This window comes from Mandrillus leucophaeus, unplaced genomic scaffold (genome assembly GCF_000951045.1).
Source record: "Mandrillus leucophaeus isolate KB7577 unplaced genomic scaffold, Mleu.le_1.0 Scaffold170, whole genome shotgun sequence".
Lineage (NCBI taxonomy): Eukaryota > Metazoa > Chordata > Mammalia > Primates > Cercopithecidae > Mandrillus > Mandrillus leucophaeus.
The window spans coordinates 1,995,988-2,021,219 of NW_012101699.1; the positions used below are offsets into that span (position 1 = coordinate 1,995,988).

The 25,232-nt window shown below is 53.0% G+C and overlaps 1 protein-coding gene across 1 annotated transcript in view; it reads left to right on the forward strand.

The window, feature by feature from the left end:
* ADAMTS2 (ADAM metallopeptidase with thrombospondin type 1 motif, 2) overlaps positions 1–25,232 on the forward strand; it is a 231,514-nt gene that overhangs the window by 183,254 nt on the left and 23,028 nt on the right. Inside the window, exons 6-12 of the mRNA XM_011976872.1 lie at positions 3,110–3,215; positions 3,818–3,961; positions 4,382–4,514; positions 5,809–5,922; positions 18,903–19,048; positions 21,033–21,208; positions 22,953–23,086. Of these exons, the coding sequence (XP_011832262.1) occupies positions 3,110–3,215; positions 3,818–3,961; positions 4,382–4,514; positions 5,809–5,922; positions 18,903–19,048; positions 21,033–21,208; positions 22,953–23,086 (953 nt within the window). The remainder of the gene's footprint in view (positions 1–3,109; positions 3,216–3,817; positions 3,962–4,381; positions 4,515–5,808; positions 5,923–18,902; positions 19,049–21,032; positions 21,209–22,952; positions 23,087–25,232) is intronic.

A 25,232-nucleotide genomic window follows, 5' to 3' on the forward strand; every position in this document is an offset into this window, starting at 1 on the left:
GCACTCCAGCCTGGGCGACAGAGTGAGACTCCGACCTAAAAAAAACCCACAAACTCAGTGGAAAAAACTGATAAATAGTAGCACATTTTAAAAGTTTGTGCATTAAAGGCACTGCTAATCCACTGGGGGAAATATTTATTAAAAAGGACTGATATCTGAAGTATATGAAGAACGCCTACAATAATAGTAAGGATAATAAAGACAATCCAGTCGGAAAGTGGGCAGGAGACTCTTTTGAGGCTCTTAACAAAATATGAATGAGCAATAAACGTATGAAAAGGCACTCAGCCTCAGCAGACATTGGAAAAATGCAATTGAAACAATGAGACTGGGCATGGTGCTGGATGCCTGTAGTCCCAGCCACTCGGGAGCCTGAGGTGGGAGGATTGTTTGAGCCCAGGAGGTGAGCTATGATTGCACCACTGCACTCCAGCTTGGGCGACAGAGCGAGGCCTTGTCTTAAGGAAAAAAAAAGGAAAGAGAAAAAAACCACAATGAGATATCAAGACATAGTTAATAGCTTAGTTAACTTGAAAAGACTGAAGCTGCCATGTCTGGCTGAGGAGTGGATAGCTCGCCCTCGAACGCACTGCAGCCAGGGGTTGCCCCAACCACGTGATGAGGGTGCGCTTGGCTCTTTTGTCTTGGTGAGGGCACTAATGGGGAGCAGAGCTATCCCCCAGGAGAGGAAACCGACACAGCTTTTATATTAAGTGACCCGATCACTCATTTAAAAATGTGAAACTGACCGGGTGCGGTGGCTCACTCCTGTAATCCCAGCACTTTGGGAGGCTGAGGCAGGCGGATCACTTGACGTCAGGAGTTCGTGACCAGCCTGGCCAACATGGTGAAACCCCGTCTCTACTAAAAATACAAAAATTAACCAGTGTAATGGCGGGCGCCTGTAATCCCAGCTACTCAGGAGACTGAGGCAGGAGAATCGCTAGAACCCAGGAGGCAGAGGTTGCAGTGAGCCGAGATTGTGCTATGAGCCGAGATTGTGCTACTGCACTCCAGCCTGGGCAGCAGAGTATGAGACTGTCTCAAAAAAAAAAAAAATATGAAAGGACACCCAAGGGTTACCAGATATTTTTTTAAAACCCAAAACACAAGAAATCATTACAGCATGAAAAAGACGGACCAAGATGTAAAATAAAACAAAAAGTTTGAAAACTGGCTCTAGAGAAAACAGAGATAATTTAGAGACAAGAAAAGCAGGTTTTTAAAAGTAGTATTCCCAGAATGTTTGAGAAAATACATCCATAAACCCAGAGGCGGTTTCTATGAAGAATTAGAGAACAACAAAGCATTTGTATAAAATTATGGATAGGATGGGGAAAGTAAAAAATTTGAAAGCTAGACCGGGCACAGTGGCTCATGCCTGTAATCCCAGCACTTTGGGAGGCCAAGGCTGGCGGATCACGAGGTCAGGAGATCGAGACCAGCCTGGCCAACGTGGTGAAATCCCGTCTCTACTAAAAATACAAAAATTAGCCGGGCATGGTGGCAAGCGCCTGTAATCCCAGCTACTCAGGAGGTTGAGGCAGGAGAATCGCTTGAACCCGGGAGGCGGAGGTTGCAGTGAGCCAAGATCACGCCACTGCACTCCAGCCTGGGTGACACAGTGAAACCCTATCTTTAAAAAAAAAAAAAAAAAAAAAAAAGTCGAAAGCTGAAATGAAAAGTCAAGGGCATCTCCCAATGGGAGCAAAAGACGAAAAGATGAACATGAGAGAAAAGTTAGGAGACGTTTCCTCCATCGAGGAGGCACACTCTATCTAATAAGATTCCGGATGGAGAAAACAGCCGCACGGTAAAATAAGAGGGAAGAAAACAAAGAAAAACATAAAGATGCGCTTTCAAATGTCGCAGGCTCCTGTAATGCTAAGTAGGATGAATGAAAAGCCTCCCACGAGGCAGAAGCATCTGCAAGCCTTGCACACAAAGGACGAAGAGGAGATGGCAACGTTCCACTCCGGCACACAGACTCAGCACTCGCCTCAAAATCTGCAGAGCAAAAAATGCAGATTTCCCTATTTATTACGACGGGAAAAGACAAGGGTTAGATCGCCACACTTCCATTTTTAGGGGCATACACCGCCAGCTCACCCGGGGTCCCGGTGACCCTCCTTCCCTTCTCCATGGACTGCGTGGCCTCAGGGTCTCTCCCTGGGGCGTGGCAGGAGTGAGGGCAGGTTGGACTTCTGAAAGTCAGGGCTCCGTGCTTGGCAGGCCTCTAGGAAGACTCCCAGGGGTACAAGTAGAGACCTCATCACGTGGCACCCATATCCCTGTATGCACTTCTCTATTTTGTCCGAGCCGCCTCCCTCTGCTGAGACAAGGGCTGGGGACATGAATCGGCCTCATTATCTGTCTTCCTCAGTTTGACGTGGGGTCTCAGCGTCATGAACTTCTGCCCCCCTCCCCCTGGCCCTGGGCCGTCGTAGGCCACTGGTCTCATCTTCTGCGGTGGCTCTGGCCTCTCACTCCACACCAGCCAGGCCCCTCTGGGAGATTCTGCAGGCCAGTGTGGCACATGGGCTGAACAGCTTTGCAGCCTTCTGCGGCATTATGGAAACAGGTTTAGCTGGGTTCTCAAGGACCCCAGAGAAACCAGGGGAGACCCAGGAAACACCCCCCAGAGGAGGTGGGCTTGGAGGGTGTGATGCCAGGCAGATGAGGGTCAGGATGCCTCTAGCAGAGAGAGGTGTGGAAGCAGGTGCTGCTCAGGGGCCACTCAGTGAGGCCGGCAGTGGGCAGGGGCAGGTGGCGTGAAAGAGAACGGCAGGCAGGAAACTGTCAGGTGTCAGACAAGCCATAGCAGGTGACGTCTGACTAAGCAGAGGGCCCCAGCTGCAGTGTAGCTGTTGCAGGCAGAACAGCCACGGGGCTTGTGTGGTGATGGGCTGGGGGCCTGCTGTCAGCCAGATGTCACAGGCTATGAGGTGTCTGCTATGGTGTCTTCTGAGCTGTGCCAGCTGGGGGTAGTTACCTGTGGAACAGGAGGCACTGGGGCCTTGAGGAGAAGCAGCGCCTGGGAGTTGGGCCAGGCCTCACCTTCCCATCCAGTCTATGGCAGCGTCTAGAGCCGCCTCTTGTCTCCTCCCAGGCTATGCTCCCGTCACCGGCATGTGCCACCCGGTCCGCAGCTGCACCCTGAACCACGAGGACGGCTTCTCCTCAGCCTTCGTGGTGGCCCATGAGACTGGCCACGTGTAAGTGGAAGGGCGGGGCACACAGGGGCCTCCCTAGGATCCCCAGCCCTGGCTACCCACTTCTCCTCTGTGCCTTAAGAGGGGCACACCCTGTGTGAAAGCCACTTGGGGCGTGGTCTCCTGTCTTCCCAGCGCTGGGCAGTGCTGGCCCAAGGCCCACTGTCTGCTGAAGGAAACAATCAAAGGAGGAAGGGCTCACCTGCAGACTGAGCAGGCGCTCTGGGCCCGCTAGAGCTGGGGCCTTGCCGCATTGTCCCATCCAAGCCCCCAGGCAGGGTGGGCTCTACCCCATGTTGCAGAGGAGGCTCGGAGGTTTGGAGGGTGGCTCGCCCAGAAAGCTGGAGGCAGGGAAGCCATGGTTCCCCCCAGGTGTGCATGCCCCTCCTGGGGACAGGATACCTGGGGACTACCCGCTGGACACTCTCTCCCCAGAGTGCCTCAGCTTTCAAAGTGCGGCAGGTCGGTGCCACCTGGCTCAGGGTGGGCCAAGGTCAGGGGAAGCCCGTGGGGGAAAGATGGGGCTCCCTCCTATCATCGGGGCGGGGTGGGACTGGCAGGCCCGTGTGCCAATAGGATTCAGCCAGCTGCCTCACCCCTCGCAGGCTGGGCATGGAGCACGACGGGCAGGGCAACCGCTGCGGCGACGAGGTGCGGCTGGGCAGCATCATGGCGCCCCTGGTGCAGGCCGCCTTCCACCGTTTCCATTGGTCCCGCTGCAGCCAGCAGGAGCTGAGCCGCTACTTGCAGTGAGTACCACCCCTGTCCTCCGAGGGCGACCCCTCAGTCCCTGGGCTCGGCTCTGGGAGGGTGCAAGTCCCCATGCACCGGAGCCAGAGCCCTCCGACCTCAGGTCCTCTAGCCTTGTGTGCAGGGAGGAGAGAGGGCACACCTGTGAGAGGAGCCTGGTGTCTGGAGGAGAACCAGTTGTCAGGGGCCTGTCCTTGAATGGCAAGTAGGCAAGGCAGCTACCCTGGGGTCTGCGCAAGCCGGGTCCTGGTATCTTATACCAAGGACGAGATGCAGCAGGGAAACTGAGGCAGCACAGCCAGGAGCCGGGATGTGCAGGTAGGGCTGCCATGGCAGCTCCAGCAGGGGCCTCAGCTGCCTCCAGGGCTGGATGGTCAGCCATGCTGAACGCTGCTTGCGGTCCCGTGTGTCCCCCACAGCTCCTATGACTGCCTGCGGGATGACCCCTTCGCCCACGACTGGCCGGCACTGCCCCAGCTCCCAGGGCTGCACTACTCCATGAACGAGCAGTGCCGCTTTGACTTCGGCCTGGGTTACATGATGTGCACAGCGGTGAGTGTGGCAGCCCTGCAGCGGGGTCCCCTCCCAGACCTGGGGGGAGGTGTGCTGGTGTTGGAGCAGCTCCTGGGACAGTGTGAGGATCGGCGGTGGGTGTGCTGGTGTTGGAGCAGCTCCTGGGACAGTGTGAGGATCGGCCCAGCGTGGGGAGCGCAGAGCAGCCCTCCAGAGTGGCAGCCTCTCCCTCTGCACCCACCACTCCCCACCCGCTAGGCACCCTGAGCCCACTTGGCAGGCCCAGACGGTCCTAGGCAGGAAGCACATGGGTGACAGGGCTGTGACCAGGGTGTCAGCCAGGGGCAGTGAGAGCCTGGCAAGGCCTTTGTGTCAGCCTGCAGAGGTCAGGCGGGCTCCCAAGGAAGAAGGGAGGCCTGCAGGCTAAGCAGAAGGAGAGGGCATTCAGGAAGGGAGGGCCACGGGCACAGAGGCCTGGAGGAGAGCGTGGCAGGCACAGGAGCACTCGATGCTCTCCAGGGCCGAGTGCCAGGGCTGAGCCGTCAGAGGAACCGGCCATGAGCATGGAGGCCGTGCGGCGGAGCGTCAGTGTCTGTGAGCGTCTTCATGCTCGCCTCTGCTGCATGAAGGAAAAAAGCAAAGTAGTCCCATTTTACAGATGAGAAAACGGAGGCCCAGAGAGGCTAGGTAACCTGCCTGAGTCCACACAGCGAGCAAGTGGCGGGGTTGAGTACCAACGCAGGAGGGCTAACTCCTTCCAGGACTCCCTAAGGATCATGGTGGGCTCGATTCTCATGGCGATGGGGGGCTCTGGAAAGGCTTGAGTAGGGGAGCCTCAGGGCCGTGGCTGAGTTTCAGCTGATCCCTCAGGGCTGTCCTGCGGGAAGTGCTATCAGGACAGGAAGCAGAAAGGCCAGGCAAGCGGACTGTGAAGGCCGGGGTAGGCCGAGGCTGTAGAGGGGGCAGGCCTGTGGGGTGGGGGCAGGGCTTCACCTGGGTTTAGGAGGGGAATCCACAGCAAAGAAAGGGTCAAAAGGGACCCACTTAGCCTCAGGCAGGCACACAGGGCCCAGCTGCCTGCCAGGCCCCTGAGGTGTGCAGCCTCCAAGGGCTGGAGACAGAGAGGCCCAGCCGCGTCCAGGGATGCTGCAGCCCCCATGCTGTACGGGCAAGGTCCTCACCGCCCCGGAATCATGACACCCACCAGCCACACAGGCCCATCACGGGCCAGTCCCACTGGGGCATCTCGGGTTACAGGACCCGGGGGGCGGGTGGCACCCCTGGGAGGTCCCTGAGGCAGGAGGGCCTGGCAAGCTGTGGTTCTGTCTTCCAGTTCCGGACCTTCGACCCCTGCAAGCAGCTGTGGTGCAGCCACCCGGACAACCCCTACTTCTGCAAGACCAAGAAGGGGCCCCCCTTGGACGGGACTATGTGTGCACCTGGCAAGGTGAGGCAGGATCAAGGGCAGCAGTGCAGAGGCCAGGAATCTTAGGTGCCCAGGTCGCCAGGGACAGGCCCTGAAGTGGAGGTGGGGGGCCCTCTCAGGGGACCTCTGGTGCCCTCTCCTCTCCCCTTTCTAATTACCCCTCACACGCTATACGCCAGAGCTTCCTCCACCCTGTGCGGAGCACACCTGGCATCTGAGAGCTCCTCACAGTGCTTCATGCCCCCCACTCAGGAATCCCCCTCTAAGGAGTAATTTCTGGGGTCCTGGCAGCCTTTGGTCACCCCTGGGCACTGTGGGTCACCTTCGATGCCAGCATTGGAGTCCTCGGGCCCAGCATGAGGCTTAACCTCTCCATCCCCAGGATCTCGGTGTTTGTCCCTCGCTGGGCACGCTGTCCTTCAAGGTCACTTGATGGCTGCCCCAGGCCCACTTCCCACCCTCTGGTGACTCTTGAAAGAAGGGCTTCTTCCCCATGGTCCTCCCAGAACTCCAGACCTGATTCTCATTGGTTCAGATGAAATCACACACCCCCTCCTCTGCCAGTTAGTTGCTAGGGGGCTGGCATATGCAAATGAGCTAAGCCTGGATCCATGCCCGGGAAGGCTCAGCCCCACTGAGACCACCCTGGCCCTGCGGTGGGGGCAGGGAGTGCAGCGTGGACACCGGTGCACATCCCAGCCAGGCCTAGAACGCCCCCAAACTGTCTGGACCTGTGGCTCCTTGATGGAAGTCTTTGGCTCGGGACTGGGCCAACCACCTAATTTTAGTCCCTGGTGGAGCTTCTGAAAGAAACAAATTCCCAGGCCCATCCCTGAAGACTTTTGTTGGGGGCAGGATCCAATAATTGTTTTGGGTGTTCTTTTTTAAACTATGGTAAAATTCACATAAAATTCACTATCTGAACCACTTTAAAGTACACAGCTCAGGCCGGGCATGGTGGCTCATGCCTGTTATCCCAGCACTTTGGGAGGCCGAGGCGGGTGGATCGCCTGAGGTCAGAAGTTCAAGACCAGTCTGGTTAACATGGCAAAATCCCATCTCTACTAAAAATACAAAAATTAGCCGGGCGCAGTGGTTGGTGCCTGTAATCCCGGCTACTCAGGAGGCTGAGGCATGAAAATCGCTTGAGCCCGGGAGGCGGAGGTTGCAGTGAGCTGAGATTGCGTCATTGCACTCCAGTCTGGACGACAGAGCAAGACCCTGTCTCAAAAACTAAAAATAAAAGTGAAGCGCACAATTCGGTGGCATTTAGTACATTCGCAATGTCGGGCAACCATCAGCACCACCCGGTCCCAGAGCTTTTCATCACTGCAAAAAGGAAGCTTCATTTATCAGTCACTCCTCCCTTCCCTCCTCGCCCCATCCCCTGGCTAGCACCAGTCTGCTTTCTGTCTCTGTAGAGTTGCCTCTTCCGGAATTTCATATAGATGGAATCATACATATGTGGCTTTTTGTATCTGACTCACTTCATTCAGCAGAATGTTTCCAAGGGTCATCCTGTGTGGCATCTGTCCGCTTTCCATTCCTCTCGATCGCTGAATAACCTCCCGTCGTGTGGATGTGCCACATTTGGTGTATCCGTTATCTCCATGGAGGGACATTTGGGTGGTTTCCACCTTTTGGCCCTTGTGAGTCATGCTGCTGTGAACATTCGTGTATAAGGTTTTGATTGAAGACCTGGGAATTGGTGTTTTTAAGATGTGCCCAGATTTAATGAAGGGTTAGAGTTGTTGGTAACTCACTGGGGGCCTGGTGAGGCGAGAACCACCCAGCTAGTCCCCTTCCCACAGGACCTCAGCAGAAGGAGCAGGGCAGAACATCTGCCGTGACCCCAGGGGTGCTTGCGGAAAGCCGAGTTGGAGAACAAGACGAGCTAAGCATGGCTCGCTGCCCGCCCCACCCACCCCAGGCAGGGAGGAGGCACAGGGAATGGGAGGCAGGCCCTGCACAGGCATGCTGGCCAGGGAGCAGGAGCAGGAGCAGGTGGGGCCCCCACATGTGTGTGTGTGGCTGGCCTGCACCCCAGCTGATTGCCCCCTGCTTCTCCTGCAAGGTAGAAGCGGGGTGGGGGAGGTCTGGTGAGGACAGGGAGCAGATGCAACCAACGTGTCCCCTCCTCACAGAGACCACTGACCTGGCCGCAGCCCTTCACTCATTTTGGTGGTAGTATCCTCTGCATTTAGCCCAGTAAGTGAAATTACCTTTTATGTATAAAGAATAGTTGTGCTGACTGAGGGGCAGAGCTAGAGCTCTGCTCAGCCTCCCCTGGTTCCCAAGGAGCACAGGTTGAAACTGACCTAGATCAGGATTCAGTGGCGGGGGTGTTAGGGGAACGTGGAAGAGGGGCTCCTCTGGGCAGCTGTCAGAATCCCTGAATGTGGGTCTGGATGTTTCCCTGTTCTATGCATCACTGTTCTCTCGCACTGTGATTTTACGTCTGGAAAGCAATCATCTTCTCTCCCACCCTTCCCTGCAAGGGGAGCCAAAGGGGAAGGAGAGAGAGGAGAGAGCAAGGCAAAGCCTGGCCGGGCTGGAGAAATGGCAGGTTGCCTGCTGAAAGTGGCTCTGGGACAGAGCTGTCCGTCTGCATCCCCAGACACCTGGCAGGGGGCTGTGGAGAGCTCAGGCTCTGCAGGAGGCCGCTGACTGGGAGCTCCTGCTGGCTGTCCCAGCACCTCGCTCTCCTCTTGGCCTCCGTTGCCTCATTATACCTCTGTTCACCCAGTTTCCTGCTGCCACCATTTCCTAGAGAGAGAAGATCTGTCTCTAGATTCTAGACACGGAGGTGGCTGGGAGAGAAGCCACAGAGCCTGCAGGTGATCTGCCCTCACCCTCTGCTGTGTGGCTGCTTGGCCCATCCACTGCCTGCCCTGGACCCGTGTGCACGGGGAGGCAGGGATGCTGCGGTGCCTGCGGGTTCAGAGCCTTGGCCTCCGTGAGATGAAGCAGAGGACCAGGGTAGTGAGAGGTGGGGCCAGGTTGCTCAGTGGGAGGGGTGGGGTGGGGGCAAGGAGGAGGGGAGCCTTTCCATGGAACTGAGTTGGGCAGGCTGGTTTGGCTGGTTTGGCTGAGAGGGGAGAGGTGGGCTCATTCCCTTTGGGTTTTAAAAAAAAAAAAGGCAATAGGCCAGAGTATTAGGCCGAGGAAGCTACATATCTGCTCAGCTCTAGATTCATTCATTCATTCATTCATTTCCCCATATGATGGGCTCCAAATTCACTCAGCACACATAACCTTTCCCTTTAAATGTTGAAGTCTCTCTAGTGGATGGAATATTTGCAGGCACTTAAGCATATGGTTATAAAACATGTCAACAACATTAAATGATTTCTTTTCTAACAACGGGTGAGAGATCAGAGGATGAACTCTTCATGGAGGGTCATCACACTGAGGAGATCAGAGGATGAACTCTTCACACAGAATTATCACACTGAGATCAGAGGATGAACTCTTCATGCAGGGTTATCACACTGAGGAGATCAGAGGATGAACTCTTCACGCAGGGTCATCACACTGAGGAGATCAGAGGATGAGCTCTTCACACAGGGTCATCACACTGAGGAGATCAGAGGATGAACTCTTCACGCAGGGTTATCACACTGAGATCAGAGGATGAAACTTCACGCAGGGTTATCACACTGAGGAGATCAGAGGATGAACTCTTCATGCAGGGTCATCACACTGAGAAGATCAGAGGATGAACTCTTCATGCAGGGTCATCACACTGAGGAGATCAGAGGATGAACTCTTCACGCAGGGTTATCACACTGTTCAGTGCTCATAGCTGTCCAGGAGGAAATCAGCCAGCCTATTAGAGGAGTGACATCTGCGTGGCGGAAATGAGGGTGACTTTTTCTCTTTCTGCGTTGCTTTGTCTTCCTGTTCTCTTCTACACATTTGTATCCAGGTCTGCCCCAGGGGTGGTCCCCCACACTGCAGACCCTGGGGGGCTGCCCTGAGTGGTCATGCCCAGCTTCCATTTCCAGGTTAGGCACCGGCTTGCCCAGTTGGGACAGGGGAACCGCTATGTGGCTCCTTCCATCCACCTGGCCTCTGGTTCCTGCGGCTACCAGTGATTTAGAGTCTGCCCCAGCCGCAGCCTCCAGCGGTGCCAGGACAGCTTACCCACTCCATCCTCCTCAGCTTCGGCTACCTCTAACGGAAATACCACAGGCTGGTGACGTACACAACGGAGCCTTGCTCTTCGCAGCCCTGGAGGCTGGGAAATCCAAGGTCTGGGTGCCAGCAAGGTTGGTTTCTGGGAGGACCCTCTTCCTGGCTTGCCATGTTCCCGTGGTCTCCTTACACGGCAGGGAGAGAGGGCATCTCTCTCACGTCTCTTCTCATGAGGATGTCAATCCTACTCATGAGGGCCATTACCTAACACTTCTCAAAGGCCACCACACTGGGGGTCAGGGCTTCACCTTATGAATTTGAGGGGACACACGCACTCAGGCCACGGCACTGCCTTACCTGGGCCCCTCCTCGCCTGCAAGCCCCACCTGCACCACTGGCTGAGGGGAATGCCAGCCAGCATTTCTCTGGGTTGTTCCCCTCCCCTCCATGCTTGAGTGAGGGGAGGCTTCGGGGCAAGAGATGAGGTAACAGTGCCCAGGAAGGAGATGGTTAGGACCCCCAGTGGCCAGGAGCCAGCGCTGTCTGACCCCAGTAGGTTCCTGTTGGCCCAGCCTGATGGGAGGAGCCCTTGACCGCCTGCCCACAGTATCTCCCTCCCCAGAGTAGCGGCCTCTGCAGTCCCCACGTGGCTCAGACTGCCACAAAGGCAGGCCTGGGAGGGTTTTAGCAAGGCATGAGAGTGAGGAGCCTTTGCTAGGAAGGAAGGGAAGATGTGGGCAAAGGCAGGCGCTAGGCAGGGCTTGCCCAAGCAAGGAGGACCAGGAAGGAAGCACGGGAGGGGAGCAGCTCAGGCGTGGACACAGGAGTGCGGGTCCCCAGAAACGACCTCAGACACAGAGACCTGATGGTAGAAGTTCCAGGGCACACTCTAAGGGCCAGCGCCGTGGGGAGACTGAGGCACTGCACAGGGATGCAACTTCAGCAGAGGGCTCGGCCAGTACCACGTGCAGCTCTGGAGCCATTCAGAGTTGGCCCAACTGAAGCAACGTTTGAACCCCAACCCTGACTGGTCACTGGCTATGGCTGTCCCCAGGAAAGGGACATGACTTTGGTCTGGGGGCTGTTCCTGGAAAAGAACTCAGCTGTGAGCCATGAGCAGCCCACATGCTCCAGTTTGAGGAATCAATGACTTGGTCCTGAAGAGGGATCTGGGTGTCACGGCACGGGGTCTACTGCGCCAGGTGTGTGTTGAGGAGATGGAGGTGTGCACGGGGCAGGGAAGGAAGAGAGTGGGGTCTGTTCAGAGCAGTCAGCGCTGCAGTGCTGATGTGCTGGGGCAGGCGACCCTGAGGGGTAAGTAGAGGCCAGTCGTAGCGAGTCTTTGATGCCAGCCACAGGGCTTGGTCCTGCTGCAAGAGGGGAGCCATGGAGGGGCTTTGAGGAGGAAGCATAAGTTGATTTACCATGAAGCTCATGATGCTTAGGCTTCAGGGCCCCTGGCTCACCTGAGCCCCTTCCAAGGCCCTGGGAGAGGCCAAGCCATGTGTTCACGTGGTCATATAGTTTTGTAAATTTTGCAAAAATAAGATATTTTAACCATATTTGATTAAGAGCACTTCTGTCTTCATTCCTGCTTCTCACTGATGTACCTCTTCTCCCATGGGTGGCATTAGAACGGCCTCGGGCATTTTGCTGCTTTGCCTACAGAGAAAATGGATTGAGGGCATTTTTTTGGCTTATTGCCATGATTCTGTCTCTTACAAGTAGAGTTAAATTATTGTGTCTGTCCAGGTGTAATAGTAGCTTCCAGAAATACTTGCCACACCGCTGTGCCAACTCACCTGGGTCATTGCAGAATATGGGCTGTGTGCTGGCTGTTTCCTCAGATCTTTGGAGAAAAAGGTGCCTCAGCAGTACCTGAGGTTGTGACTACTTCTGTATGAGCAGTATTTTGTTTTCGTTTTGGGTTTGTTTTATAGACGGAGTACTTTAAACACAGATCCAACATGGATATTTCTTTAGAAAAGCCAAGTGTAACAGGATGGTCTGCTTGTCTAAAAGCTGGCCTAGGCCATGTGTGGTGGCTCACACCTGTAATCCGACACTTTGGGAGGCCAAGGTGGGTGGATCACCTGAGGTCAGGAGTTCGAGATCAGCCTGGCCAACATGGTGAAACCCTATCTCTACTAAAAATACAAAAATTAGCCGGACGTGGTGGTGCATGCCTGTAGTCCCAGCTACTGAGGAGGCTGAGGCAGGAGAATCACTTGAACCCAGGAGGTAGAGGTTGCAGTGAGTCAGGATCACGCCAATGCACTCCAGGCTGGACGACAGAGTGAGACTTTGTCTCAAAAAAATAAATAAAATAATTAAAACATAAATAAAAGTTGGCCTAGCCTCACAACATATGGATGACAATAAATGAAGGGCTCTAAAAAATTTCAAAGACAGAAGAGAAACCTCAGTGAAAACACAATGCAAAAATGTTGATTACGTCTGAATGCACCGTTTTCACTTCCATTTGGAAAGTGGCTTGGGAATGTTTCCATAAAATAAGGAAGAAATGACAGACTCTGATTTGGATATATGTATAAAATATACCTTTTATCATTTTCAAATTTATTTATTAGAAAGGAAAGAAAATTCAGATAAAAATTAATGGAATATGAAACTAAAGTAGTAGAAAATGAGCAAGGAAAAAAAAAATAACTCTGGCTTCAAAAAGCTCATTGTCACCAAAAAAAAAAAGGTTTTATATCAAACCAAAAGCAGTCGCTCATTAGGAGGAAGAGACACATATCAAAGAAGTTAGCAGGCTCTTGGAGCATTTGACAGCCTCATTAATGAAGAGGAGGGAATCTGATGAACACATAGGAAAATGGTTCAGACATCTTTCTGTGAATCTGATGAACACATAGGAGGAAAATGGTTCAGACCTCTTTCTGTGAATCTGATGAACACATAGGAGGAAAATGGTTCCGACATCTTTCTGATTTGACCTGAAATGTTGACAACATCAAAGACGCCAGGAAGCTGCAAATGCTGCCACTACAGTGAGGCATCCACAGCAACTGTTACCGAGCATTGCTCATCCAAAGAGTGTCTTAAAGGCCAGCTCCCACAGAGAAAACTTGAAATGCCCTGAAATCCACATCAAGGACGGAAACCAGAGAGCACCTCCTCCAAATCTGATCATCCTAAATGTTCAGATGGCATCACCCATAACTTCTTTAAAGTATTGATCTTTTTTTTAAAAAAAAAAGAAAGAATTTCCCTCAGTATGCCAGGGCAAGTGTTGGCCAACTCCATCTGCTGCCTCTTTGGTTGGTATTGGTTTTTTTCTCTAACAGCTTTAATAAGGTGAGATCTATATTTAAATTCACTTTTTAAAGTATACAGGCCGGGTGCAGTGGCTCACACCTGTAATCCCAACACTTTGTGGGGGTTGAGGCAGGTGGATGACCTGAGGTCAGGAGTTCGAGACCAGCCTGGCCAATATGGTGAAACCCTATCCCTACTAAAAATACAAAAAAAATTAGCTGGGCGTGGTGGTGGGCACCTATAATCCCAGCTACTCAGAAGGCTGAGGCAGGAGAATCGCTTGAACCCGGGAAGCGGAGGTTGCAGTGAGCCGGGATCGCACCACTGCACTCCAGCCTAGGTAGCAAGAGCAAAACTTCGTCTCAAAAATAAATAAAACAGAGTGTACAATTCAGTGATTTTCAGTGTATTCATAGAGTTTTACAATCATCACAACAAGCAAATGTTGGAACATTTTTGTCACTCTGAAAAGTTCCAAACCCCTTCGTAGTCACCCCAATCCATCCTACTCTCGGCCAGCTCCAGATAGGCACTCATCCTCTTGCTGTCTTTATAGATTTTCTAATTCTGGACATTTCATATCGATGGAATCATACAACACGCGACATTTTGCGCCTTGCCTCTTTCACTTGGCGTAACGTTCCCAGGGCTCATCCCTGTCGTAGTGTGCAACAGCACTGCATTCCTTTCTGTTGCTGAGCTCATTGTCACACACACAAAAAGTCTGTTTCATTGCTTTTCATGTGCTTAATGGCTATTCGTCCTCATGTCAGAAGAGACTAAAGGGCAAAAAGGGGCCTAGCTAGCTACCTCTGGCCTTTTATAAGGCTACTAATCCCATCCAGGATGACGGAACCTCCATAGCCTAATGATCTCCTTAAGGCTCCACCTCTTAAAACTGTCTCGTTAGGAATCAAGTTTCTAATTTTGGAGGGGACACAAACCAATGCTCAAATCGTAGCCCCCTATGATCATTAACAAGACAAAGACGTTTGGTCATGCTACTTCTCTTCAGCATTGTCGTGGACGTTCTAGCCAGGACAAGTAGGCAAGAAAAGGAAATAAAAGACATCTGTATTGGAAAGGAAGACATCCATATTGGAATAGGCTCTTGGATTCTGTTTGCTGATATTTTGTTAAGAATTTTTATGTTTATACTCATAAGAGATACTGATCTGTAGGTTTCTTTTTTGTGTGATGTCTGTCTGATTTTGGTATCAGGGTAATACTAGCCTCAGGGAATGTGTTGGGAATCCTTTTATGTTTTTTGGAAGAGTTTCTGAAGGATTGGTATCAATTTTTAAAAAATGTTTAGATTTCTTTACATTCTAATTGGTGGAATTCACTGGTGAAGCCATCTGGGCCTGGGCATTTGTTTGTGGAGTTTTTATGTTACTCATTCAATCTCTTGTTTAGGTCTATTCAGATTTTCTATACCTTCTTAATTCAGCTTTGGTAGTTTGTATCTTTGTAGAAGTTTGTCCATTTCCAGTGCTTTTTTTGGTTTCCATGGAGATTTGAATTATTCTCTGGTGTTACTTGCTTTCAGCCTGAAGAACTTCCTTCAGCATTCTTACATGGCAGGTCTGCTAGCAATTAATTCTTTCAGTTTTTGTTTATCCGGGAACATCTTTATTTCACTTTTATTTATGAGAGATAGTTTTGCAGAATTAAACCTTCTTGGTTGACATTACTGCCTCTGGCCTTCATTATTTCTGATTAAAAGTGAGTTGTTAATTTTATTGTGATTTCCCTGTACATCGTGAACCGTTCAATGTTCAGTATTTTCTCTTCATCTTTGTCTAATTTCAACATTTTAACTATGGTGTGTCTAGGTGTGGACCTCTTTGCATTTACCCCACTTGAATTTAATTGCATTTCTTAGATGTGTAAGTTAATGTTTTCATCACATTTTGGATGTTTTGAGCCTTTTTTTTTTTTTAATATTTTCTGCTTCTTTCTCTGTGTCTTCTTCTGGTACTTCTACTGTGCATTTTTTATTGTGCTTAACGGCCTTCCATGTTCCTCAGAGGCTTTGTGCATTTTTCTTCATTCTTTTTCTCTCTGCTCTTTAGATTGCATGGTTTTGATTAATCTGTATTCAAGTTCAGTGACTGCATCTTCTGCCAGCTCAAATCTACCATTCAGCGAGCTAATTAATTTATTTTTTAAGTTCTTGTACTATTCACCTCCAGAATTTCTATTTAGTTCGTCTTCTTCTTCTTCTTCCTCTTTTTTTTTTTTTTTTTCCTAGACAGAGTCTCTGTTACCCAGGCTGGAGTGCAGTGGCACAATCTCAGCTCACTGCAACCTCCACCTCCCAGGTTCAAGAGATTCTCCTGTCTCAACCTCCTGAGTAGCTGGGATTACAGGATGTGCCACCACGCCCGGCTAATTTTTGTATTTTTAATAGAGACAGGGTTTCACTATGTTGGCCAGGCTGGTCTAGAACTCCTGACCTCAGGTGATCTGCCCACCTCAGCCTCCCAAAGTGCTGGGATTACAGGTGTGAGCCACTGCACTCGGCCTCTATTCAGTTCTTTTTATAATTTCTATCTCTTTACTGAGATTCTTCATTTGGTGACACATCATTCCTGTACTCTCCTTTAGTTCTTTAGACATGATTTCCTTTTATTGTTTAAACACATTTATTATAGTTTCTTTGAAATCTTCTCTGCGAAGTCGGACATCTGGGCCTCCTGAGAGGTAGTTTCTGTCACCTGCTGAATTTCCTGTGGGTGGGTCACACTTTCTTGTTTCTTTTCATGGCTCAGAATGTTTCCTTGAAAACTGGAAACTTTAGATAATACACTGAAGAAACTGTGGAGAATGATCCCCCGGGCCTTATTGCTACTGTTTGCTTGTGGATTTTGTGACCTGGTCCTGATGTTTCAATGAAGCTTATTTCCCCTGCAGTGTGCAGCCACTGATACTGCTCCCCAGAGGTCACAGCCTTGGTCATATGCACAGTCACCCTGACTGCACCCCTGCTTCTAACCCCCTGGGACTGTGACATTAGCCAGGCTCTCTTTGACTATCTCTTTCCCAGATCTTTCCATTAAGCTTCTGGTCATTCTGCCTTTATTGCTATCACACCCAACTGTTGGCCTTCCACTAACTGCTAGTGCGACTGATTGCTGTATTGTTTTTGACAATGTCCTGAGGTGTATAACTTGCTCTACAATATGACCTAATTAAATTCTAGACCTTTCACAGGAGCAGGGTGTTGCCAGTATCTGAGGGCTTCAGGAGGGCTCTTAACTGTCTTTGTCCCTGGTTCTGTCTATTTAACTTCTACAGGCTGAGCATCCTTAATCTGAAAATCTGAAATCCGAAACACTTCTGGTTCCAAACACTTCTGCTTCCGAGCATTTTGGATGAGGGATACTCAACCTGTAGTTGGTTTACCATTTTGTTTGTTGCTATTAGGACCATTGGCCTCCTCTTAATTGCTCACTGCTAAGACCCCTGTTTTTTTTGACAGTTGCCCTTAGACATGAACATCCTCCATGCTCTGTTTCAGATCCGAGTCAGTCCCATTAGGGAGAGCTATGAAGCCTTCTGTTCTGACTCTCTGTCTGGGCAGACCCCTGCACCCCTGCACGAGAGCTAGGAGCAGGGTCAGTGGCCTGCTTCTCCCAGAGTGACATTCCTGGCCTACAAACTACTCACTAGATGGGAATGGTAGCCCCTAGTCTTCTGGGCTTGCCCCTTTCAACATGGAACCTCTGCCCTACAAGCAATCTGGGGAGGGGGCTATCAGGTCCACTATTCTTGGCCTGCTGTACCTGGAGCAGAGCTTCTGCCCTATGAGTGGGGCCTGGGTAGGGGAAGGGGGCCCCAGGCCTCTCGGCCATCCCACCGGAAATAGACTCTGCAACAGAGTTGGGAGGGGTGACGCCAGTGGCCTGGCTCTCTCAGTATGAAACTGTAGCCTCAGACTGGGAGCTTGGAGTAGAGGGAGCCCCGTCTTCCTGGCAGTAAAGCCTCGTCACACTGAGCTGGGGAAGGAATGGGGGAGGGTTGTGGCTCGAATGCCATAGACTTTTGCTTTTCTTACCAAGATTTAATAGATTTTCTTGAAAAAAAAAATGCTTCTTCATTTATTGTATAGACCTTAGGACAATTTCCAAAGACTTTAAATTGTTGCTTTTTATAAACTAATTTTCACTGGTTACTGGGGAGAGGGCTCACCAACCTCCTTACACTTCCATTCAAAGTTTCTATTTGCTGCCTCTTTTTATAAATAAAGTTTTATTGGAACACAACCATGTCCATTCATTTACAGGTTGTCTACAGCTGCTTTCAAACTCTGATGGCAGAGTTGATTAATTGCAACAGAGATTATATAGCCTGCAAAGTCTACAATAGTTACTCTCTGGCCCTTTTACAGAAAGAATTTACTGAGGAATGGTTTGCTGAGAAGAGTTTGCTAAGGAATGGCTGCGTTCTCTTTCTGTTCTCTTTGTGGAAACAGTGCTACAAAATTAGGTTATACAAAGAAGGGTTAAAGAGTATGCAGTCGGTCGGGCATGGTGGCTCACACCTGTAATCCCAGCACTTTGGGAGGCCAAGGCGGGTGGATCACCTGAGGTCAGGAGTTTGAGACCAGCCTGGCCAACGTGGCGAAACCCTGTGTCTACTAAAAAAAAAAAAAAATGCAAAAATTAGCTGGGCATGGTGGCGGCACCTGTAATCCCAGCTACTCAGGAGGCTGAGGCAGGAGAATTGCTTGAACCCGGGAGGCGGAGCTTGCAGTGAGCCGAGATAGTCATTGCACTCCAGCTTGGGCGACAGAGCGAGACTCCGTCTCCAAAAAAAAAAAAAAACACAGTACGCAGTCAGAACTGAAGGAAAAGTTCTATCATTGTTCTCTGTTTTTTGGTTGTTTGTGGTGATTGTCAGTTTTAAAACGTTTTTGTGTGATGTATTTTCTCATCAAGTCAATAATCCATTTTGCACCTAATTTAATTCTTTAATTTTGCACTCTTCTTCTTAAAGCGTGTCCCCTAAACTATAGACGCTTCCTCCCCCTAGACCTAGAGAAATGGGAGCACTGTGATCAGATGAAGTTGTGAAATTGTTTTTCCTACATGCCAGCGTTGGACTTTATTCCTGGTTTTTACCGTGTCGGCATATTACTTGTCCCTCTTTTCCATAGTATTTCCTCTAAATTGCCTTTTTTACTTAAATAAACCTTGTATGTCTCGCAGTCACTGGCCTGATACGCCAGTGGTATCTTTATAAACGGGCTGCGTGTGGGCACCCAGGAGGCATCTATCCTGGCGACGTAGTGTGGTGCAGGTTCCGGCTGAGGGGACACAGAGCTGCTGGAAGGCAGGAGGGTGGGTCAGCAAGCGGGAGGCAGGGCAGGCCGGCCCCTCACTGTGTGCCTTATTGCCTCTGGCGGCTGAGGCCTGTCTTCCAGGGGCTCTGAGCATCTAGGGGCAAGGAGGGTGAGCTCCCCCTGTGCCCCGGCGCCAGGCCAGGACGTGTCCCAGGCACTGCAGGCTGCGGAGTGCAGGAGTGTCCCCACGGCCCGGTGTGAGAGTGAGTGGAGCGACTGGTTTCCTGTCTTTCAGCATTGCTTTAAAGGACACTGCATCTGGCTGACGCCCGACATCCTCAAACGGGACGGCAACTGGGGCGCTTGGAGTCCGTTTGGCTCGTGCTCCCGTACCTGTGGCACGGGCGTGAAGTTCAGGACCCGTCAGTGCGACAACCCACAGTGAGTTGGGCCCACGTTCCCCTGGCCTCCCTGAGTGGCAGCTGAGGGTCCAGGAGACCCTCTCCAGCCAGCCCTGTCCGGGAGGGCCCTGTGGCTGCCCACCAGTTCTGGAGAGGTGCAGGGCAGGCTGCCCCGCCCGCCTCACCCTACCTGGGAGGGGGCCACGGCTCAGGGGACGCTTAGCTCTGCCTCTTACCCCTTCCCCCGGACTGGGCCCGCGGCCCACCTGCCTGCAGCCCACTCTAGACAGGTTTACTCTGTCTCTCCTGGCCACGGGCATGGAGGAGAGGAGGTAGGACCGAGCTGGGGAAAATGCGGTAAAGGGGGGTGGTCTCTCAGGCCCCCGGAGGCCAGCCCCTGGGCAGCTGTTTGCAGCCAGGTGAGGGCAGGGTCGGGACTTGTCATCAGTGTCTGGCCAGGGGAGGGGCAGCCTGTGGAGCCGGCCCATGCCAGCTGCGTCCCCATGCCCAGCCACACCCCACCCCCGCCCGTCACGCAGGCCCCATGCCCTGTGCTGTCCTCTTGCCCCTTCTCATTCCTCCCACCTCACCCCACACACCCTGTAAATGTCTCCTGGGTCCGTGCTCCCTCCTCGGCCCACAGCCACTTTCTTATCCACACCCTCCTCTCTCTCCTCCTCTGCCTGCCTCCTCCTGCCTGAACGCTCACCCCGGCCTCACCCAGGGAGCGTCCTGGCAGGGCTGGGGTGGAGGGAGAACCCTCCACAAACATCAGCGTTACTCCATCTCCCACCCGCCCAGCGGGCCCTTACGCTGCAGGCCCTGCGGCTGCTTAGACGCACAGAGCTTCTGTCTTTCCTTTTTGGCCTGTCTGGTAGTTTAAAGATTTTGATTTGCCTGAAAATATTGACAATCTGTAATTTCACATTAGAAAAACAAACAAAACAGATTTCCAGCCTTCAAATCGGGCATCACAGATGCACAGCCAGGCCCATTTAACAGCTGGCCAGCAGGCCTCTGGGGTGCGTCCCGGCTGCTGGGCTCCCGCCTCGGCAGCCGCTCCTGGGTCCTGTTCCCTTGGGCTGCTCTGCTTGCTCTGGCCAGGCCTGAACTGGACCCTGGGGAGCCAGAGAGGGCCATCAGTCTTGGTTCTGGGGAGGCAGTCAAGACCATATCAACAGGGCATGGGGACCCCTGCATGCCCTGGGATCCCGCGGTGGGACAGCCTCCCTCAGCAGCACTTGTGAACACGCGTGTGCATGGAGCCCTCTCCTACCCCTGCTGTCCTCCTGCCCCAGGCTCCAGGCTGCCCTCCTGGCCAGGAGCAGGCAGAGACCCGCGTGGCCCCTCCTCAAGCACACTTGGGGCTTTTACACCATACTCAGGAAGAGATTGCTGGGCATTTAGAATTGCAAGAGGCAGTGTGTGGGTTGGTGCTGTTCTCAGTGAAGTGAAGACGTTACAGAGACGCAGCCCGCCTTGTCTGCAGGGAGAAAACCCAGCGGCCGTGGTACACCTGCCTTGTGCCAGACACTTGCTCAGAGCAGCAGCACCGGGACCCTGGGGCCTCAGCATGCCTCTTTCTGTGCCAGGCTCAGTGCCCAGGGCCAGCTGCAGAGGAGACTCGCCCAACTCCTGCCGGCTGGGGTTTTCGCCCCGTGGGGAACACAGACCTAAACACCCAATCACAGCTTCCTGTTCATCTCCAAGCCCAGGCACCAGTGCTGGGGAGGGGGTGGCACCAGGGCTGTGAGCAGATGCTGCCTCCCCACAGGAGCCCCAGGAGGGAGGATGTGGCCATCCTGCCCTGTCCTTTCGAGATCTTCACTCTGAGGCCCGACAGGCTGGGGAATTGCCCAGGTCTTACACCTGTGACGTGGCAGGACAAGGTCCCTTTGCTCAGCAGAGCTGCCCCCCGACACCTGAGACTTAGGGATCCCCCCTGAAAAGATCTCACAGGTGGCACCCGGGTGCTGCCTCTTTCCATTGGCGCTGAGCGGCAAGGCCTTTGCTTTCTCCTCCAGCCCGGCCAACGGGGGCCGCACCTGCTCGGGCCTTGCCTACGACTTCCAGCTCTGCAGCCGCCAGGACTGCCCCGACTCCCTGGCTGACTTCCGTGAGGAGCAGTGCCGCCAGTGGGACCTGTACTTCGAGCACGGTGACGCCCAGCACCACTGGCTGCCCCACGAGCACCGGGATGGTGAGCCCCTCTGGGGACAGCCGTGGGGCTCAGCAGGCAGCCCCTAGGGGGGGTTGCCTTGGCTTGTGCCTCTGATCCTGCATGGGGCAAGGCTGCCACGACCCTGGGCTAGCAGGAGAGCCCACCCTGACTGGCGTGGCTGCCCTGGGCCACTCCCGGGTGGGGCATTAAGGTTCCTAGCAGGGCTGCAATCCCAGAGCAGCCGAAACACCTGGAGTAGCTGAGGACACGGAAGAGGTGGCTGGGCTGCGGGCTCGGCAGGGGCTGGCTCCTGCAGTCCAACAGGGGTGGACAAGGCTTGAACTGCATGGTCAGCTCAAGGCTGAGGCTGGGGCTGGCCCTGCCAAGGAATCTGGTGTCCTCTGACCTTCACTATTAGTTGGGACTCTCAGTTGCAAGTGTCAGAAAGTTGACTTCAACTGGTTTCAGCATTAGAAGGCATTTATTGCTCAGGGACCTGAGGAGTCTGGTGGCCTTGGGCATGGCAGTGCTTGTGTGGCAGCTGGGGACCTTCGTGTGACAGACTGTAAACATACAGTCCCTGTTTCTCCTCCGTGGCTATTGCCCTAGCCCAGCACCTGCTGCCCCATGTGGGCCAGTGCAGGGTTGGAGGTGACAGAGCAGACGGGGTCCCCCTCTGGCAGAGGCTACAGTCTGGGGGCCCAGCGTTTTCGTTGCCTCTGAGATAAAGGCTGAGAAGGGAGGGTTCTGGGGATCTGGGTCTGAATCCAGGCAGGCTGGCCTCATTCTGGATTTCAGAGATTGACTGAAAAGGATTCTTTATTTACTTTTTTTTTTTTTTTTTTTTGAGACGGAATCTCACTCTGTTGCCCAGGCTGGAGTGCAGTGGTGCAATCTCAGCTCACTGCAAGCCCTGCCTCCCAGGTTCACTCGGTTCTCCTGCCTCAGCCTTCTGAGTAGCTGGGACAATAGGCACCCGCCACCACGACCAGCTATTTTTGTTTTTGTCTTTTTAGTAGAGACGGGGTTTCACCATGTTAGCCAAGATGGTCTCAATCTCCTGACCTTGTGATCTGCTCGCCTCGGCCTCCCAAAGTGCTGGGATTATAGGCGTGAGCCATTGCTCCTGACCCTTTTTTTTTTTTTTTTTTTTTTTTTGAGGTGGGGTCTTGCTCTGTCACCCAGGCTGGAGGCTGGAGTGCAGTGTGCTCCGCCTCCTGGGTTCATGCAATTCTCCTGCCTCAGCCTCCCAAGTATCTGGGATTACAGGCGCCCGCCACCACACCCAGCTAATTTTTGTATTTTTAGTAGAGACAGGGTTTCACCATGTTGGTCAGGCTGCTCTTGAACTCCTGACCCCAAGTGATCCACCCGCCTCAGCCTCCCAAAGTGCTGGGACTACAGGCGTAAGCCATCGTGCCCGGCCTGGAAAGGGTTATTTAGATAGGGACCCAGCAAACAGTCATTTGCAGCCTCCGGGGTCTCCAGGCGGGGCCTCGGGACGTGAGAGCCAGGCTGCACCAACAGCCTGGCTGGCTTGGTTGGGAAAAGCTCTTCCGAAGTCCACAACCACCAGGGTCAAAGGCTCAGGAGACACAGAGGCAGGATGGGGGCTGCTGTCACCTACCCCTTTCCCTCTCTGTCTGCCCTGGAGGGTGGGCCACGTGGGGGCAGGTGAGTCCTAAGACCCTCGTGGAAATGTCTCCCTGCGTGGTGCCTCCTTTGCACACACCTGGGGAAGCCATCAGGGCTCCTTGCAGACCCCCGGCTGCTTCCCTTCCAGCCAAGGAGAGATGCCACCTGTACTGCGAGTCCAGGGAGACCGGGGAGGTGGTATCCATGAAGCGCATGGTGCATGACGGGACACGCTGCTCCTACAAGGACGCCTTCAGCCTCTGCGTGCGCGGGGACTGCAGGGTGAGTACACAGAGGCCGGCGCAGGGGGCTACTGTGTCAAGTCTCAGCTTCCTGGGTACTGACCTCCCCCTTTTCGGGCTACAGGGAAGATGCGTGAGGTTAAGCACACAAAGTGTCAGAACAATGCCCGGACCAGGGCAGGCTCTTAGCAAATGTCTGTTTACCTCTTCCCTGTGCTGGGAGCCTCAGACTTGAGTATGCCTAGGATTCGCCTGGAGAGTTTGGACTCCACCGCAGACATCCTGATTCCACAGGTCAGGGTGGCGGCCTGGGAGCGTGAATTTTTAGGAGCATCCCAGGTGATTTCCAATGCACGTGACCTACAGGGGATCCTTGTGAAGCAGGCCCCCCGTCCTTGCACCCTGCGGGGCACTGGGCAGCTTCTTGCTGGATCTGGGGGACCCCTGTGAGGGTCACTGGTTTGGTGCTTTGTAGAAATGCCGCCCCTGTTTTCTTTTATTATGATGCCTTTGGCTTCAGTCTTAGGCTGTCGGGAAAAACAATCATGTGTCACCTCGGCATGTGACAGTGACATGAACATAGACTTGTCCCTGCCAGGCTCCCCCGCAAACAACTGGAAGCCTCTGCTCAGGGCTTGTGTAGACAGGACGGATGGCAGGAGTCGCGGAGGCTGACTCTGGCTTGACCTTCCTGAGAAATAGCAGCATCGGCAGGAAAGCATCTCTAGGGGAGGGGGCGCAGGTGCAGCGGCTGGGGCTGGAGGCTGGGGGCTGGGAGCTGGGAGCTGGGAGCTGGGGGCTGGGGGCTGGAGGCTGGGAGCTGGGGGCTGGAGGCTGGGGGCTAGAGGCTGGGATCTGGGGGCTGGAGGCTGGGAGCTGGAGGCTGGGAGCTGGGGGCTGGAGGCTGGGAGCTGGGAGCTGGAGCCAGGGGGTTGCTCAAGAGCTGCCCTGCATTTGCTCCTGTGACTTCGGCAGGGCAGAGAGGCTGGTTCAGCCGGATCAGCCAGAGCCTGGCAGGGAGGCTGGGCTATACAGCTGGCTCAGAGACGGTGACACCAAATACTCCAAAACAAGCGCAGGTGGTGTCTGCTTTGTACCCGTGGGATTTTAACTTACGGAGGTGACCCAGTGAGGATGTGGGGAGGCCAATGTCACTGAGAGGCCTCCTCAGGAAGGCAGGGCAGGGCAAGGGGAGCAGCTCAGGAATGGCCAGTTTGAACCACTCCAGTGAGCTCTGAAGTCCAGGGTGGTCCCCAGTTGTCTGGTACCTGACCCTGGGATGACTTAGGGTGAAGGAACCTTGGTTTGGTATGTGAGGCCTGGATAAAGGGGGGTACTTGGGATATAGACTGAGGACTGGCTGATTTGCATATGAAAGGTATGTCCCCAGCCCAGTGCTTTGCTGTCCCTTAGAATTGGGGAGCCCTGGGAGGTATAGTCTCTCCCCAGACAGGAAGATTTTCAAGATGTCAAAATATCAAGACATAAGAAATTTTAAAAAACAAAAACATAATTAATATAGGCAGCAAGCGTGGGAAACAGTTGTGGTAGAAGTAGCTTTAGATGGCAGCTGTGAACATGCTTGCAAACCTAACGGGGAGGGAAGATCGCTAACCCACTATCTCAGTGGGTATGGCTATCACTTCATTCCTCACATTGATATTAAAGGATAGGGGCTGGGCGCGGCGGTTCACGCCTATAATCCCAGCACTTTGGGAGGCCGAGGCAGGCAGATCATTTGAGGTCTGGGGTTCGAGACTACTCTGACCAACATGGTGAAACCCCATCTCTACTAAAAATACAAAAAAATTTAGCCGTGCATGGTGGGACATGCCTGTAGTTCCAGCTACTCGGGAGGCTGAGGCAGGAGACTCACTTGAACCCAGGAGGCGGAGGCTGCAGTGAGCCGAGATTGCGCCACTGACTCTAGCTTAGGCGACAGAGTGAGGTTCCATTTCAAAAAAAAAAAAGAATAGGTTAAATATTTTATGAATGTTGATTTTGACAGGTAATAGCAGGTTGCTCAATTTTGCATAATTAGAAAACATAAATATTCATGCAGAATCTAATACTGGGTCAAAAAATAATATCCAACTGGATTCTGTCTATTAAAGAATATCAAAACTTGGCTGGGTACAGTGGCTCAGGCCTGTAATCCCAGCACTTTGGGAGGCCAAGGCGGGCAG